This window comes from Jaculus jaculus, chromosome 3 (assembly GCF_020740685.1).
Source record: "Jaculus jaculus isolate mJacJac1 chromosome 3, mJacJac1.mat.Y.cur, whole genome shotgun sequence".
NCBI classification, from domain to species: Eukaryota; Metazoa; Chordata; class Mammalia; order Rodentia; family Dipodidae; genus Jaculus; species Jaculus jaculus.
The window spans coordinates 3,051,769-3,066,462 of NC_059104.1; the positions used below are offsets into that span (position 1 = coordinate 3,051,769).

The following is a 14,694-nucleotide window of genomic DNA, read 5'->3' on the forward strand; positions in this document are numbered from 1 at the left end:
AGGGCAATTATATTTTCTTTCCTTTTTGTTAATTAATTAGCTAATTAATTAACTTGGAGAAAGGGTCTCACTATGTTGCAGTGGTTTCAAACCTGGACCATCCTCCAAATAGAGCTAAAGGGTGTATTATTTTTTTTTCGAGGTAGGGTTTCACTTTAGCTCAGGCTGACCTAGAATTCACTGTGTAGTCTCAGGGTGGCCTCGAACTCACGGTGATCCTCCTACCTCTGCCTCCTGAGTGCTGGGATTAAAGGCGTGTGCCCCACGCCCGGCAAGGGTATATTTTTAATCAGATAGAACATTAATAGAAGTGTAAGGAAAGAACCAGAAAACTGCCTTGGATCAAAACTAGCATACAACATCAACAAGTAAAGAAAGGGAGGCAAGTACAGGACTGCCTGTTAGTGAAGAAGAAAACAGTCCACTTTGCCGAGTCCAGCATCTTGCTGGGACCTCGGCCACTGGCCTGCATCTAGCTGGAGGCTTGCGCTTCCTGGCTGACCGGTGTTTCTCGAGTTGCCTCGGCGTCATCTCAAATGTTTGAGAGGACCGGCTGGTGCGGCCACTTCACCCTGAACTGACCAACTGTCTCCAAGTGTCAAGAAGATTCCAGAAGGGCTTAGTTATGTTTTCATATACAGTCTGCCTATGTGGCAGCAATGCCGTTTCCACTGGAATACGATTATTTGCATAAAACTGAAGTTACCTCCCATCTCCTGCCTCTTCCTAGTTTAACTGGGGAAGAGTCGGCTTTTTACCTTGTACTGATCCAGGGGGAATGTCGTCATTGTGGGCCCGATGAGAGTGACGTCAGATGGAATCCCATTGGGTCCTGGCTGTCCTACGTCACCCTAAATATTGTTTAGCAAAAACAGTAGTTTTGAGTAGAAAGAAGGGTATAGAATACAGGTGGCCGCATAAGCCCATCGCAATACTGCTATTTTAATTTTTGCACATTACTACATACACACTTATGTTGTATTACAATAATTAAGTAACCACAACAAAACCATTTCAATATAAAATGACTTGAGTCCTACTTCCGTTAGTAATTGTTTAGATGTCATGTGTCAAGGCCATATATAAAATTGATTGCTAGCAATTTTGGGCTGCACTTGCTTCTGTGGGGTTATACTCTTTGATAATTTCTATACAAGGAAGTTATTAGGTCTGAAGTCTAAATGTCTTGAAGGCATTCAGTGAGAATGACTCTACTGCTTGCCAAGTTGGCACCAGGATCTAAGAATACCTAAGAAGTGAACCATGACTTCGCCAGCTCAAGGTGTTTTGACACACAAAGAGCAGTGTCCCCATGTCATCTCAAGATGGCTTTAACTGAGTTCTTGTCATTAGCTAGTCTGTGGATTAGACATTAATGCCATCTTTTCCATACCCAGCGTGATCATTCTCTCCCGTCCATGATTTCTCCCCAGGGCTTTCTTCTTCTTCCTCTTCTTTTTTTTTTGAGGTAAGGTTTCACTGTAGCCCAAGCTGACCTGGAATTCACTACGGAGTCTCAGGGTAGCCTCAAACTCACGGTGATCCTCCTACCTCTACCTCCCAAGTGCTGGGATTAAAGGTGTGCGCCACCACGCCCGGCTTTCTTCTTTTTCATTTTTTCTTCTATTTATTTATTTTGGTTTTTCAAGGTAGAATCTCTCTCTCTAGCCTAGGCTGACCTGGAGTTCACTCTGTAGTCTCAGGGTGGCCTTGAACTCATGGCCATCCTCCTACCTCTGCCTCCTGAGTGCTGGGATTAAAGGCGTGCGCCACCACGCCTGGCCTGTTTCACTTTTCCACTTTGGTGTGCTTTTATTGGACGGGGCTTTACTTTCTCATGTGTTTGGACTGCCAGTGTTTTCTTCTCTGGTGGTTTCTTCTAGGAGGAGAGAGTGATTTTTAGACCCGAGCAAGTCTTCACTCCACTGAATGGAATCCAGTCACACGGTAAATGGAGACCCAGTGCTCACTTAACGGGGCTTGAGGACAGAGCACTGGGCGGCGAGCTGGTGGGCTCAGGGTCACAGCACTGGCACTGCAAGCGGGCGAGGCTGGCTGCAGGGTGAGGGCACCCCGGTCCTCGCCCCGGCTACGTCCACACGGGAGACAGAAGTCCCACGATCACTTTCCTGCAGCCACACCTCCTGTTCCCCTGAGGTCTTCCAGGCCAGCCTTTGCCTCTTGGCTGAGTCCCCTCAATCATCCCTGCGTCCCGCATGTTAGAGGACACCTTTGTTTCCCGCTGAAGATAGGCCCACGTGACGTGCCTGTGTCAGAGGTCTAGGCCAACCTAGACAGTTCACGTCCACGTCTAACTGACACACAATTACTCCTGAGGTTCCATCGGCTTGGCGCTCACCCCCCTCAGCTCCCTGTACAGACAGACTGCAGGTGACACGGCATGGCCGGGTGGATCTTGGCGCTGACACTCATTGCCCTCCCCACTGCCGCACGCCGCACGCGTGTTCTAGGTCCTCACCTTTTCACCCTTTTCTCCATAGAAGCCGAGTCCTCTGTTGCCCTGGAACGAGAAGTGGCTTCCGTGAGCTCGTCAGAGCCAAGGATCACAGGAAAATGAGACGCTGCTGTTCCCGAACAGTGGCACGGGCACAGCACACTCGTGGTGGTCCCGAGTGGCGCTCTGTGGCTCCTGACAGAGGTCTGCATAGGTGGAAGGCCCAGAGGGACCCCGCCAGCTCCCTAGGGGGGATCTGCAACCCTCTCTTGGGTTGTGAGCACTTAGATCTGAGAGCAGCCCAGCTCATCCCCCCAGTAGACTCCGTATTTGAAGATAGGATAAAATCATCTCAATTTCAGGGAAACGGTTCCTGTCTATAAGGCTTTAGGGAAATTACTATCAATGACAGTTTATGAGTCATATGATCCTTTGGGCTGTGTTCTGAGGCGAAGCCAGAACCTGCGTCTCAGCGAGCGCTCACTAACAGTTCCGTGGTGGTAGCAGCCGCTCTGCAGTCAGGCCGCCCTGGGGCCCTGGACTAGTAACGTGAGAAGACCCCTCACCAATGTCAGCTCTTTCCCAGGGCCTCTCTCTCTTCCTACAGTGAGTGGGGGTCACCCAGGGCTCCCTCCATTCTCTGTCTGCTGTCTAACCCCTCCCAATGCTTAGAGATTTTTTTTTTCCCCTGAAAACAAAAACAAAGCCTTGAATTAAAAGTTTTACTTTTCTTTCTTTCCCACCTGGCTGGGGCTGAAATCAAAGCACAGCGTGGTGGCCAGGCTGGGTTTAAAGGCCCTTTGACTCCCCCACAGCTTTCTCTACTCATGATTTGCTTGTTAAAGTCACTAGGAAGTGACTTGGCCTTGGGTAAGGGGTGGGGGGGCTGTTTGTATTTGCAGCGACCAGTGGCGATGTGAGGTCGGAGCCTGGGCTGGGCCTTCGCTTCCTTGGCCAAGCCGCCCTGCTGGCTTCCGCTACCCTTGGCTCAAGGCCCTTCCCACCCTGCTCAAGGCTGTCTGGTGGGTGGCGGGGTGGGTGGGAGGGAGAGCCCAGAAGCCTCATCAAGTTCTGGCTCCAGCCAGAAGCTCTGCTGGAGGGGATAGGAATCTGAGGATACGGCAGCTGGTGGCAGACATGGTCACCAGGGGTTACAGAGACAGGAGATCATATGGAGCGGGCGTGGGATCATGAGGACCTGCGTCTGGAGGCAGCCCAGCGGATGGCCCTGCCACGTGTCCCCGGCGCCCCTGCTCGTCTCACCTACACTGACCATGGAGTGACTGCTTTCCTTGTCAGCGTTATTCAGTGTGGTCATTTAGCAGTCTTTCCCAGGTCACAGTGACCCCTACTTCTGTTCTCCATGGTTCTTTTTCTTTTAAAATATTTTATTTATTCATTCATTTATTAGAAAGAGAGAGGCAGAGAAAGAGAATGGGTGCGCCAGGGCCTCCAGCTGCTGCAAACGAACTCCAGACGCATGCATCTGGCTTATGTGGGTCCTGGGGAACTGAGCCTTGAACCAGGGTCTTTAGGCTTCGCAGACAAACGCCTTAACCGCTAAACCATTTCCCCAGCCCAAAATATCTATTTATTTGCAAGCAGAGACAAAAAGAGACAGACTGACAGAATGGGTGCCCTAGGGCCTCCAGCCACGTGCATCTGGTTTTACATGGGTACTGGGGAATTGAACCCAGGTCATTAGGCTTTATAGGCAAGTGGCTTAACTGCCGAGCCATTTCTCCGGTTCCATGTTCTCCACGGCTGTAGCCAATCTGTTGCTGGGTTGTGCTTCCTCTACTGCCATCATCCCCCGCTGGTGGAACAGGGTGGCTCCCGTGGGGCTGACCTCAGGTTCCAGCGGAACCTCCTCACATCTAGGTAGGATGAGGGACTTCCATTCCCCAAACAAATACAGTGGCCCTGCCCGTCCTGGTAAATTGCATCAGTAGATGAATGTGACCTCACGTGCCTCACGGGCACGCGAACACACAGCGCTCTGAGAGCTGCGCCCTTCGGCATGCGCGTGGCTTGGGCTCCTGACACCCTACGGAATCTATCTCTGAGCACTGAGTCCCAAAACCTGCAAGATGGCTTTCAGGGCAACCTAAATCACAAACAGCTGTCAATCAAGTGGTTCTCAGGTCAAAGAAAGGAGGTACAGTCACCCCAAAGCCCTTTCTTCACGCCCCTGTTCCCGCCAACTTACTGGTTGTCCTTTAGGTCCTGGGGGCCCAGGTGGTCCCTGTAAAAATATGAAGACATGTGTAAGTGGTTTTCTTTCTCTCAGGACACAGATGACATCTGTTGGGAGGCCGTGGGAAAGCAAAGGGCCAGTCACTCAGAACACGGCGCAGCATGCTCAGAGGTTCCCCCATCTGTCTCGGCGGGATGGGACACTGGGAAGGAGGCTGGGTCACTGTCCTCGAATGTGCTGCTGCCCATGGACAGCTGTTTCTGGTTTCGCTGTGTTTGGGCTTTTGAGTTCACCCGTGTCCTGGCTTCATCTGTTCCCAGCCTTGGTGAGGGCCCAGGCCCTGCAACTGCGGCTAGATCTTTCTGTCCTCCTTAGGGAGCCCCCCAAAAGACACTGGCTCAATTTTGTGGACTGGCTCACAAATGCTCATACACAGGATTATTCAGGAGTCTTAGTGCAAACCCCACAGTGTGTCTTTTGCAAGCACTCCGTGTTCCCTCACTAGGTTAAAAGCAGTTACAATGCAGCAGAAGCACATTTTAAAGTACCAAGAAATGGGTGCCCAGGAGTGGGTGAGTCAGGGGCTCATGAAGGCCGCCTGTGACGCTCTTCAGTGGCAGGCCCGCTGCAGACCCCGTGGGCAGAGCCTGCCAGGTCGGTTTCGCTGCCCTGCTCTTTACGAGGGAAACCCCACTCCCACGGTCAGTGCTGCAGGCCACGGCCAGGAGCCACGAGCAGCGGACGAGCTGCAGGTGTCTCTCCCAATGGTCTTCGCCGTGACCCGTCCGCCAGGGCCATTCTGCTGCCAGTAAATCGCCCCCCCCACGCGCTGCCTGTGCGCCCCTCAGTGTCTGGGAGGGTGTGTACGCAGCACCTCTCCAGCATCCCAGTCCTGGGACAGATGCTCATCTGGAGCCAGACTCGCCCCTGCATCATCTAAGGCCCCTGTCTTACTGGAAAGATGTGCAGAGGGAGGGTCCGAACTCTCATGGTGGTTGGGGTGCCCTTGGTCCCTGTGTGGTGGTGGGAGGGCTTGGGCTGCCTGAGCTCTAGAGACCAGCTCCCTCCCTTGTCTCCCCACAGTCAGCCTTCCCGCAGATGCGTCTGTGTCTTATCCCACCTCCCTCTGCCATCCGGTGGGCAGAGGAGGGACTGCCTGTGGCTGCCACTCCAAGGGGAGTGGCGACCAGTCTGTACCTGGCATCTAACATCGCCCCTGCTCTAGTGGACATGGCCTGCGTGAGATGACCTCGCTACAAATGACCTGAGCCAGGTACAGCCCATGTTCTCCTTACTGACGCCTGTGACCCTGGTCTGCTTCGTCGAGGGAGGACGTGCCCTCTGTCCCGTGTGTAGATGAGAGGCCGGGAGAGATTAGGCATGACGGGATGGGCATGAGGTAGAACTGCATGTAAGTCTGGCAAAGATGGTCACTAGCTGACATCCACACATTTTGGGCTTTTAATTCTCCCATCCTAAGCTCAGCTCAGCACGTGCCAAGAACGGCCAGTGCGGTCTTCCTGGCTTCCGCGGTGACCTGCTCCAGAGCCGGTGACATTCCACAGCATGTCACAGCAATCGTGGAGCTTTTGGCTGCATTTGGCACCTGCAGAAGCATCCACGGGGGCGTGGCAAGGACCTGGGGGAGGTATGACTTACCGGTCTTCCTGGGGCTCCGACGGGCCCCATCTGCCCTATTGGTCCTGGGCGGCCAGGAGGACCCTGGGGATGGACAAGGACAGGACATTGTGAAGACGGAAACAATATACAGTGTTGATGCTCTTAAAGTTTTGCCTGGAATATTCTCCAATAAAAAGGAAACTTACCTGGTAACCAACCAGTCCAGGCTCTCCAGGTTCACCCTGGTTGAGGAGAAACAAGTGTTTAAAAAATAAAGCACTTTTAAGCACCATTTGATTTGTTATGTCTTACATTAGAGTTAGAAATAAGCAAATAAAATATATCAACCCCAGAAGACACAGTGACATTAGTTACTTAATATTTAGCTTGGAGTATTGAGAATATATTAATCAATGTAAGACTGAAAACATAAATTACTCTATTAGCCTACAATTTCCCTTACTGTATTCATTTTTGTTTAAAGGTTTTTCTTTTGTTTAGTATGTTATGTGTTTGTGTGTATGTGTCTGTGTGCGTGTGCATGTGTGTGCGTGTTGCTGTTTGAGACAGGGTCACACTATGTATGGTTTAGTAGTCTGTGTGCGTGTGCATGTGTGTGCGTGTTGCTGTTTGAGACAGGGTCACACTATGTATGGTTTAGTATGTGTGTATGTGTCTGTGTGCGTGTGCATGTGTGTGCGTGTTGCTGTTTGAGACAGGGTCACACTATGTATGGTTTAGTATGTGTGTATGTGTCTGTGTGCGTGTGCATGTGTGTGCGTGTTGCTGTTTGAGACAGGGTCACACTATGTATGGTTTAGTATGTGTGTATGTGTCTGTGTGCGTGTGCATGTGTGTGCGTGTTGCTGTTTGAGACAGGGTCACACTATGTATGGTTTAGTATGTGTGTATGTGTCTGTGTGCGTGTGCATGTGTGTGCGTGTTGATGTTTGAGACAGGGTCACACTATGTATGGTTTAGTATGTGTGTATGTGTCTGTGTGCGTGTGCATGTGTGTGCGTGTTGCTGTTTGAGACAGGGTCACACTATGTATGGTTTAGTATGTGTGTATGTGTCTGTGTGCGTGTGCATGTGTGTGCGTGTTGCTGTTTGAGACAGGGTCACACTATGTAGCCACGGCTGGACACGAACTTGAGATCCTCCTGCCTCAGCCTCCTGAGTACTGAGCTTACAAAGCTTGCACCACCACACCCAGAAACTTCTTAGGTTTGAAACACGAATGTACGGCTCATACACTCGTGTGAGATGTCGGTGAGGGAGGAAACGTGACCGAATGAGTACCTGCTGACACCCGGGCTGCCCTCAACCGGCTCGGGATGTGCGGGCGGAGCTAGTGGCCTACAAGTTACGCTCCATGTGATCACAGCTTCGCTTTCTATTTCTCTAAACAACAGGTATTCGGGTATAGGATTTATAATTACTGTAAACTCTGTGAGTGTTTTCTGGGGTGTGTGTGTGTGTGTGTGTGTGTGTGTGTGTGTGTGTGTGTGTGTGCACAATGCAGAGGTCAGAGGAGGACGTCAGGTACCCTCTTCCATTACCCCTCTGGTGAATTTCCTTGAGATGCGGTCTCTCGCTGTGGCCCCGGAGTCCCAGTGATCCTCCCTCCTGTCTCTGCCCCCTTAGGGCTGGTGTGTGTGTGGCCATACCTGGCTATTGCCTTATCCACCGGGCCTCTCCCCAGACCATACTGCTCGCCCCTCACACCCGGAGCTCACGCCACAATTAGCTTTGCTGGAAATCTACACAGAACTGCTTGGTTCCATCTCCCACCTTTGGTGAACATACCCTGTATTTGTCGCGGTCCCTTTCCGACAGTGCATAAGGTTCGCCTTTTTGTCCCTTGGGTCCTTGGGGTCCCTAAATTAGCCAAAACGTCATAGAAAGAAAAACACAGAGGAGTTGATGAGCTCTAGGCACAGCAAGCATGATTACTGGTGGCTTAGTGTCCCCATGGCTGACATGAGGGTCCCAAACACCAGCCTCCAAGGTTCACCCACAACCTGAGGCTTTTTATTTCATATGCTCAGAGTAAAAACAGAAACACTTTTTAGAGGATTTAACTTATTTTTTTAGAGCCCCAAATGAATCCTCTACTCTCATCTTCAGGCAAAATCATGTTATATTTTCTTTGTTATACAATTACATGACTTCTTAGGCATTAATGCACCAACAATATTAACACATCGACTTTTAGGGCCCACTTGCAGGAGTGTGACTTAAGTAAGTCCTTCTTTAAAACTGTAATTTGTCAAGATAGTATATAGAAACACAAGCATCTTTTGTTGTTGTTTTTCAAGGTAGGGTCTCTAGCCCACTGACCTGGAACTCATTCTGTAGCCCAGACTGGCCTTATAAACTCATGTTGATCCTCCTACCTCAGTTTCTGGAGTGCTGGGATTAAAAGTGTACTCCACCCTGCTCGGCACAAGAATAAAATTTCTAATATATATATTTGACAGAGAAAGAGGAAGGGAGAGAGAAAGTAGGCAAGCCAGGGCCTCCAGTCACTGCAAATGAACTCCAGACCCATGCGCCTCCTTGTGCACCTGGCTAATGTGGGTCCTGGGGAATCAAACCTGGGTGCTTTGGCTTTGCAAGCAAATGCCTTAACTGCTAAGCCATCCCTCCAGCCCCACAAGAATCTTTTAATACCCGCATATAACCAATATTTGACAGTGATAAAGAAGTTTCTTAGTCGTGTGGTGGTTGGAATGTAAAAATACCCCTCACAGCTTTGAGTATGATTAAACTTCCTACCGAGCCCCGGAGCCTTTGGCAGGTGGGGCCTTGCTGGTGGAGGAGTGTCACTGGAGCTGGGGTGGTCGAGTCCACTGTGAGCTGGCTTCCACTGGCTCCCCTCCTCTGCTGAGGATCTGCGACATGCTCAGCCAGTTGCCATGCTTTCCTACCTCCATGGAACTTCCCCTGAAACTATAAGCCTGAGAGACCCTTTGCTCCCATGAGCTGCTTCTGGTCGGTGGTCTGTCCCAGGCACGAGAAGCTGACTAGGCACGAGAAGCTGACTGCTACAAGGTGGAAAGTACGGTAGGGCAGAAGGGACAGAAACAGCTGTGCTGACTGCTACAAGGTGGAAAGTACGGTAGGGCAGAAGGGACAGAAACAGCTGTGCAGGGGACCTGCAAGGCAGGGGGGGCTCATCTGCCCCAGAAGCCTACGTGCCGTCAGGTGAAGCCCGGGAAGCTTTGTTCACAACTTATTCCACCTCAGTGTGTCCCGAAACCCAAAAGGCTCGACAAAGAGTCTAGTATAAATCTGGATTTACAAATACACTATCCAAAGGACATTTCAAGATTCTCAGCAATGAAGGAGGCCACAGGATAGATAGTGACAGGAGAAGTCCTCGGAAAAAGATAAATTTCTTTTTCGTTTTGATCTTTGCTTTTTCGCGGTAGGGTCTCACTCTAGCTCAGACTGACCTGGAATTCACTCTGTAGTCTTAGGGTGGCCTTGAACTCATGGCGATCCTCCTATCTCTGCCTCCCAAGTGCTGGGATTAAAGGCGTGTGCCACCACGCCCGACCTCAAGACAACTTTCTAATGTGTATCTGCCACGTGGTATCTGCTGGAGGATGTGACCACCTTTCCAGGGCATAAAGATCATGCACGCCAGCAATGACCGCGCCCCCAAGGGGACTGTGGTAAGATCTGTGCTTTCGTGGTTCTAGTTATATTGTGGCACTATGGTTCACTGTTGTGTGACTTGGAATATGGGAGAAGATGAAGTGATCACTGGGGGACTGAAGGCACAAAGAACAGAAACCAATTCATTATCTTCTCTCTAACTGCTAAAAAAAGAATGGGGCCGATGAACTTGCAAGACAAGAGGAAGGAGCACAGCTCCCATTGAGCCTTGAGGAGAAGTGTCACCCAGCTTACAAAGGCAAGGTTGGAGGTCACTGCCAGTCCTGCACAAGCCCTCCAGAACAATCTTTTGTCCCCACCACCCAGACGTCTATGCTGAAAAGACCCCACTGCATCAGGCTCATACTTACAGGGAGGCCGGGGAAGCCCCCGGAGCCCGAGGGCCCCTGCGGGCCTGCGTCTCCTCTGGTTCCATTGCAACCATCATAGCCAGGCCTTCCTCGGGGCCCACCTTGCCCGGGATGTCCCTAGAAACAGAGCAGCGGGTGAAAAGTCAGCTCAGTTTTCACATAATCGAGTAAAAGGAACAAAGATGCAAGCTGTATGTGTCTTTAGCCGGTGCATGGCCTCCCTCACGGGTCCAGTTCTGTTTCACATGGGTTTTGGCAGAAGGAACTCAGGGCTTCTTCAGCCGTCCTTCATGGCGACTGCCTTGTTACAGGAGGGACGGGGAGAATCTTCAGTTTGTAAGAGCTCTAGAAAGAAGCAGCTGGCACGGCGACCTTGCCAGCTGTGTCCCAGCGAATTCTGGATGCTGAGCCAGAAAGACCGGAGCAGAGACGAATGTCACAGCCCAGTGGTTGCATGAAGCCTGTCACAACTAAAACAGATTCCTGATCTGCTTTCTTTGGAAAAGCCAGTGTTTAGATCTTTGCTGCAGTTGTTGTTTGAGACAGGGTCACACTATGTATGATTTAGTATGTGTGTATGTGTCTGTGTGCGTGTGCATGTGTGTGTGTGTTGATGTTTGAGACAGGGTCACACTATGTATGGTTTAGTATGTGTGTATGTGTCTGTGTGCGTGTGCATGTGTGTGCGTGTTGCTGTTTGAGACAAGGTCACACTATGTAGCCACGGCTGGACACGAACTTGAGATCCTCCTGCCTCAGCCTCCTGAGTACTGAGCTTACAAAGCTTGCAGCACCACACCCAGAAACTTCTTAGGTTTGAAACACGAATGTACGGCTCATACACTCGTGTGAGATGTCGGTGAGGGAGGAAACGTGACCGAATGAGTACCTGCTGACACCCGGGCTGCCCTCAACCGGCTCGGGATGTGCGGGCGGAGCTAGTGGCCTACAAGTTACGCTCTATGTGATCACAGCTTCGCTTTCTATTTCTCTAAACAACAGGTATTCGGGTATAGGATTTATAATTACTGTAAACTCTGTGAGTGTTTTCTGGGGTATGTGTGTGTAATATGTGTGGCATGTGTGTATGTATAGTGTATTTCATGTGTGTGTGTGCATGCATGCCCCGTGTGCACAGGTGTATGGGATATGTCGGCTGGCCTTGAGCTCCCTGTGTTTCAGTGAGACTGGCCAACCGGGGAGCCCCAGTGATCTTCCTGTCTCAGCCTCCCTCAGCACTGTGGTAAGACATGCACAGCCACGCCCACCATCTTCTGTGGGCTCTAACTCAGGACTTTACGGCTTGCACCCTGAGTGCTCTTACTTGCTGAGTCATCTCCCCAGCCCCAGACTGCGTGTCTTGCTAACAGGCCAAGCATACATTCCAGAATGAATTTTGAAGCCATTCTAATGCCTTTTAGGTGTACTATGAGAAATTTGGAAAAAAAAATCTTAAGATCTGTGACGAAGTCCTACACATGCAATGATACTGAGAACTACAAAAAGAAGTTAATTTTTTTATGTGTACAACTCTTTTCTTTGGATGTTCAAGATCATCACTTTGAGCTGATGCTGCAGGTGGTCAAAGGCTGGTGAGTCACAGAAACCCACCTTGCTCCTTTAAGCCTATGAGCAGCCCTTCCCACGTGGAGGGGTGCAGCATTCTTTTGGCTTGAGCAAACAGCTTTCTCCAAGTTCTGCTCAATGTCTTGTTGTCTATGGCATGTACAGCGAGTTCTTTACTCCCTTCCTGGAGAAACTGTTGGCTGCTGGACTTTCTTAGAACTCAACAGTGTCCCCTGAAGGTGTAGGCAACATGTTCTTAGCTTGAAATTGTGCCTTGAAGAAGCATTTAAATCACCTCGAGCTAAAGGACCATGTTTCATGGCCCAGCATCTAATTATACACTTCCCTGTAGGACACACACTAAGCTTTTAGTGCACAGTGTTTACCCATCTTCTAAACACCTGAAATGATGCAGCTTCCTCAGATCAAAACTCACAAAGTGGGCTGGAGCGATGGCTTAGTGGTTAAGCGCTTGTCTGTGAAGCCTAAGGACCCCTGTTCAAGGCTCCGTTCCCCAGGACCCACATTAGCCAGATGCATAGGGGGGCATATGCGTCTGAAGTTCGTTTGCAGTGGCTGGAGGCCCTGGAGCACCCATTCTCTCTCTGTGTGTGTCTTTCTCTCTATATATCTGCTGCTCTCAAATAAATAAATACAAATAAACAAAAAATTAAAAAAATATTTAAAAAACTTAAAAAAGAAACTCACAAAGTGCCTGGTTATGACAGGGGACATCTAAGCAACTTAATTTGTGCTTTGATTGTTCTGTGGTTACAGACTGTGTATGATTCTGTAGAAATGTCACCCTCCACATGATGAACACTTCCTCCCTCGTTTATTGGCCATTTGCTTCTGATATTAACTAAGTATGCAGAAGGCGAATGAAAGGACAAGCCAAATTTGTCTCCATGCTGTCCCAGAATGTCATTCCATTTCAGCTTAGATGACAAACTGCCGAGACAAAACTAAGCCACCCTCCCCGCCCCCCACCCCCCAGAGAGTTCCAAGAAGTAGTTTAAAAATGGGTCATTCAGTTTTAGGCCATCTGTAGGAAAATATTTTTATGATTTGTTTATTCCTGGAAATGTGTAGATCCTCCACTCTGCCCATCTCTCTAGATTCTGAGTAACATGGCAGCTATTTCCTTGTGGCATTACCCAGCCCCTGCTGGAGCCCACCATGCAGGGGACACTAAGGACCGTGGCCATGCACTGGAAAACATGATTCCTTCTAAGCTTGCGCAGGTCTCTCTGAACATGCGCCTGAAACTGGAAGGCAGGGCATGGGTTCCTACAACAAAGCTCTCCTCTCCTTCCCTTCCTCCTGTTCCCAGCAACAGGCCTTCCCGTGGAGCTGGGGACCTGCCTCTCCCTGTGTGCACACGTATGTGTGTGTGCACAGCAATGGAGGGTGCGTGTGCTGGGGGAGGGCACGCACGTCTGTGTGTACACTGAGGTTCATAAGTCCATGCCTTTGAGTGCAGCAGCAGACCAGGGAGGCCGACAGGATGAGAGATTAAACACACTGATCCTGAGGTTAGATCTGGCCAGGAAGCTAGCCCTGGGAATCTGCTCCTGAATCAAGGCTGTGAGTCAGGCTGTTTGGTTTATTTATTTATTTTTTATGCCACAAGAAGTCAAGTAAACTAGCTTACAAAAACACATTTTATTGCATTTTGAGATTTTTCTCATGAGCAAGTCATGCCTTTCCTCTTTTTTTTTTTTTTTTTTTTTTTTTTGTAGTCCAGCCTAGACTAGAACTCACTACATAGCCCAAACTGGCCTTGAACTCACAGCAATCCTCCTGCTTCAGCCTCCCAAGTACTGAGATTACAGGCGAGAGCCATGCTTGACCTATGACTTTCCTTTGGTTCATGTCACCTGTGGTCTCATAAGAAAGCTGCACCGGGCTCTCACGGGGCTGGATTTTGTCCCTGCTTTGGTTGGAGGACTCCATGTGCTAACTGTTTGGTAGTGCACAGGAAAAGACTGGTTCTTTACAGAACACCTCCGAATCCCACCTGAGCCTTTTCTTTCTTTTTTTTTTTTTTAAATTTTATTTATTTATTTGAGAGCGACAGACACAGAGAGAAAGACAGATAGAGGGAGAGAGAGAGAATGGGCGCGCCAGGGCTTCCAGCCTCTGCAAAGAACTCCAGACGCGTGCGCCCCCTTGTGCATCTGGCTAACGTGGGACCTGGGGAACCGAGCCTCGAACCGGGGTCCTTAGGCTTCACAGGCAAGCGCTTAACCGCTACGCCATCTCTCCAGCCCCTGAGCCTTTTCTAATGATAAAACCATATCCAGTTTTAGCAAAGCTCTGAGGCCAAGTCTATAAGAATGCTGGGGAGGGGAACAACTGTCCAATGTTCGAGTGCATTCCAGGACAGAAGTACACACACAGTCCCTCACGTATTATGTTATAAACAAAAGGAAGGTCTCTAAAATGCTTCTTTAAGTCCTAAATGCATTGCCTAGAATTCACGTCGTATTTTAAAGCTCTCACACTTACTGGAATTCCGTCTGCTCCAGGGAATCCGGAAACACCTCTCGCTCCCTGCGAAGAAACAGAACAATTATTTAAGGCAAACACACCCAGTGCCCACCCAAAGAGGAAGAGCCAGCAAGGAGCCTTACCACGTCTCCTTTGGGTCCTGTCGGCCCTGGGGCTCCCCGTTCGCCCTTGTCACCTTTGCGGCCCTGCAGTCCGGGGAACCCTTGCAGCCCTGGTGGCCCGTTGTAGCCCTGAGGGCCCACTGGCCCGGGCTGACCCTGTGGGAAGGACACAGGTTGTTCATGGACCCAATTAAAAATGACAAA

The 14,694-nt window shown here is 50.0% G+C and overlaps 1 protein-coding gene across 1 annotated transcript in view; it reads right to left on the reverse strand.

The window, feature by feature from the left end:
- Col4a2 (collagen type IV alpha 2 chain) overlaps nt 1-14,694 on the reverse strand; it is a 160,831-nt gene that overhangs the window by 47,475 nt on the left and 98,662 nt on the right. The window contains exons 5-13 of the mRNA XM_045144872.1: nt 14,512-14,646; nt 14,387-14,431; nt 10,310-10,426; nt 8,082-8,153; nt 6,479-6,514; nt 6,312-6,374; nt 4,665-4,700; nt 2,480-2,521; nt 759-851 (exon numbers count right to left, since the gene is read on the reverse strand). Coding sequence (XP_045000807.1) covers nt 759-851; nt 2,480-2,521; nt 4,665-4,700; nt 6,312-6,374; nt 6,479-6,514; nt 8,082-8,153; nt 10,310-10,426; nt 14,387-14,431; nt 14,512-14,646 — 639 coding nt within the window. The remainder of the gene's footprint in view (nt 1-758; nt 852-2,479; nt 2,522-4,664; nt 4,701-6,311; nt 6,375-6,478; nt 6,515-8,081; nt 8,154-10,309; nt 10,427-14,386; nt 14,432-14,511; nt 14,647-14,694) is intronic.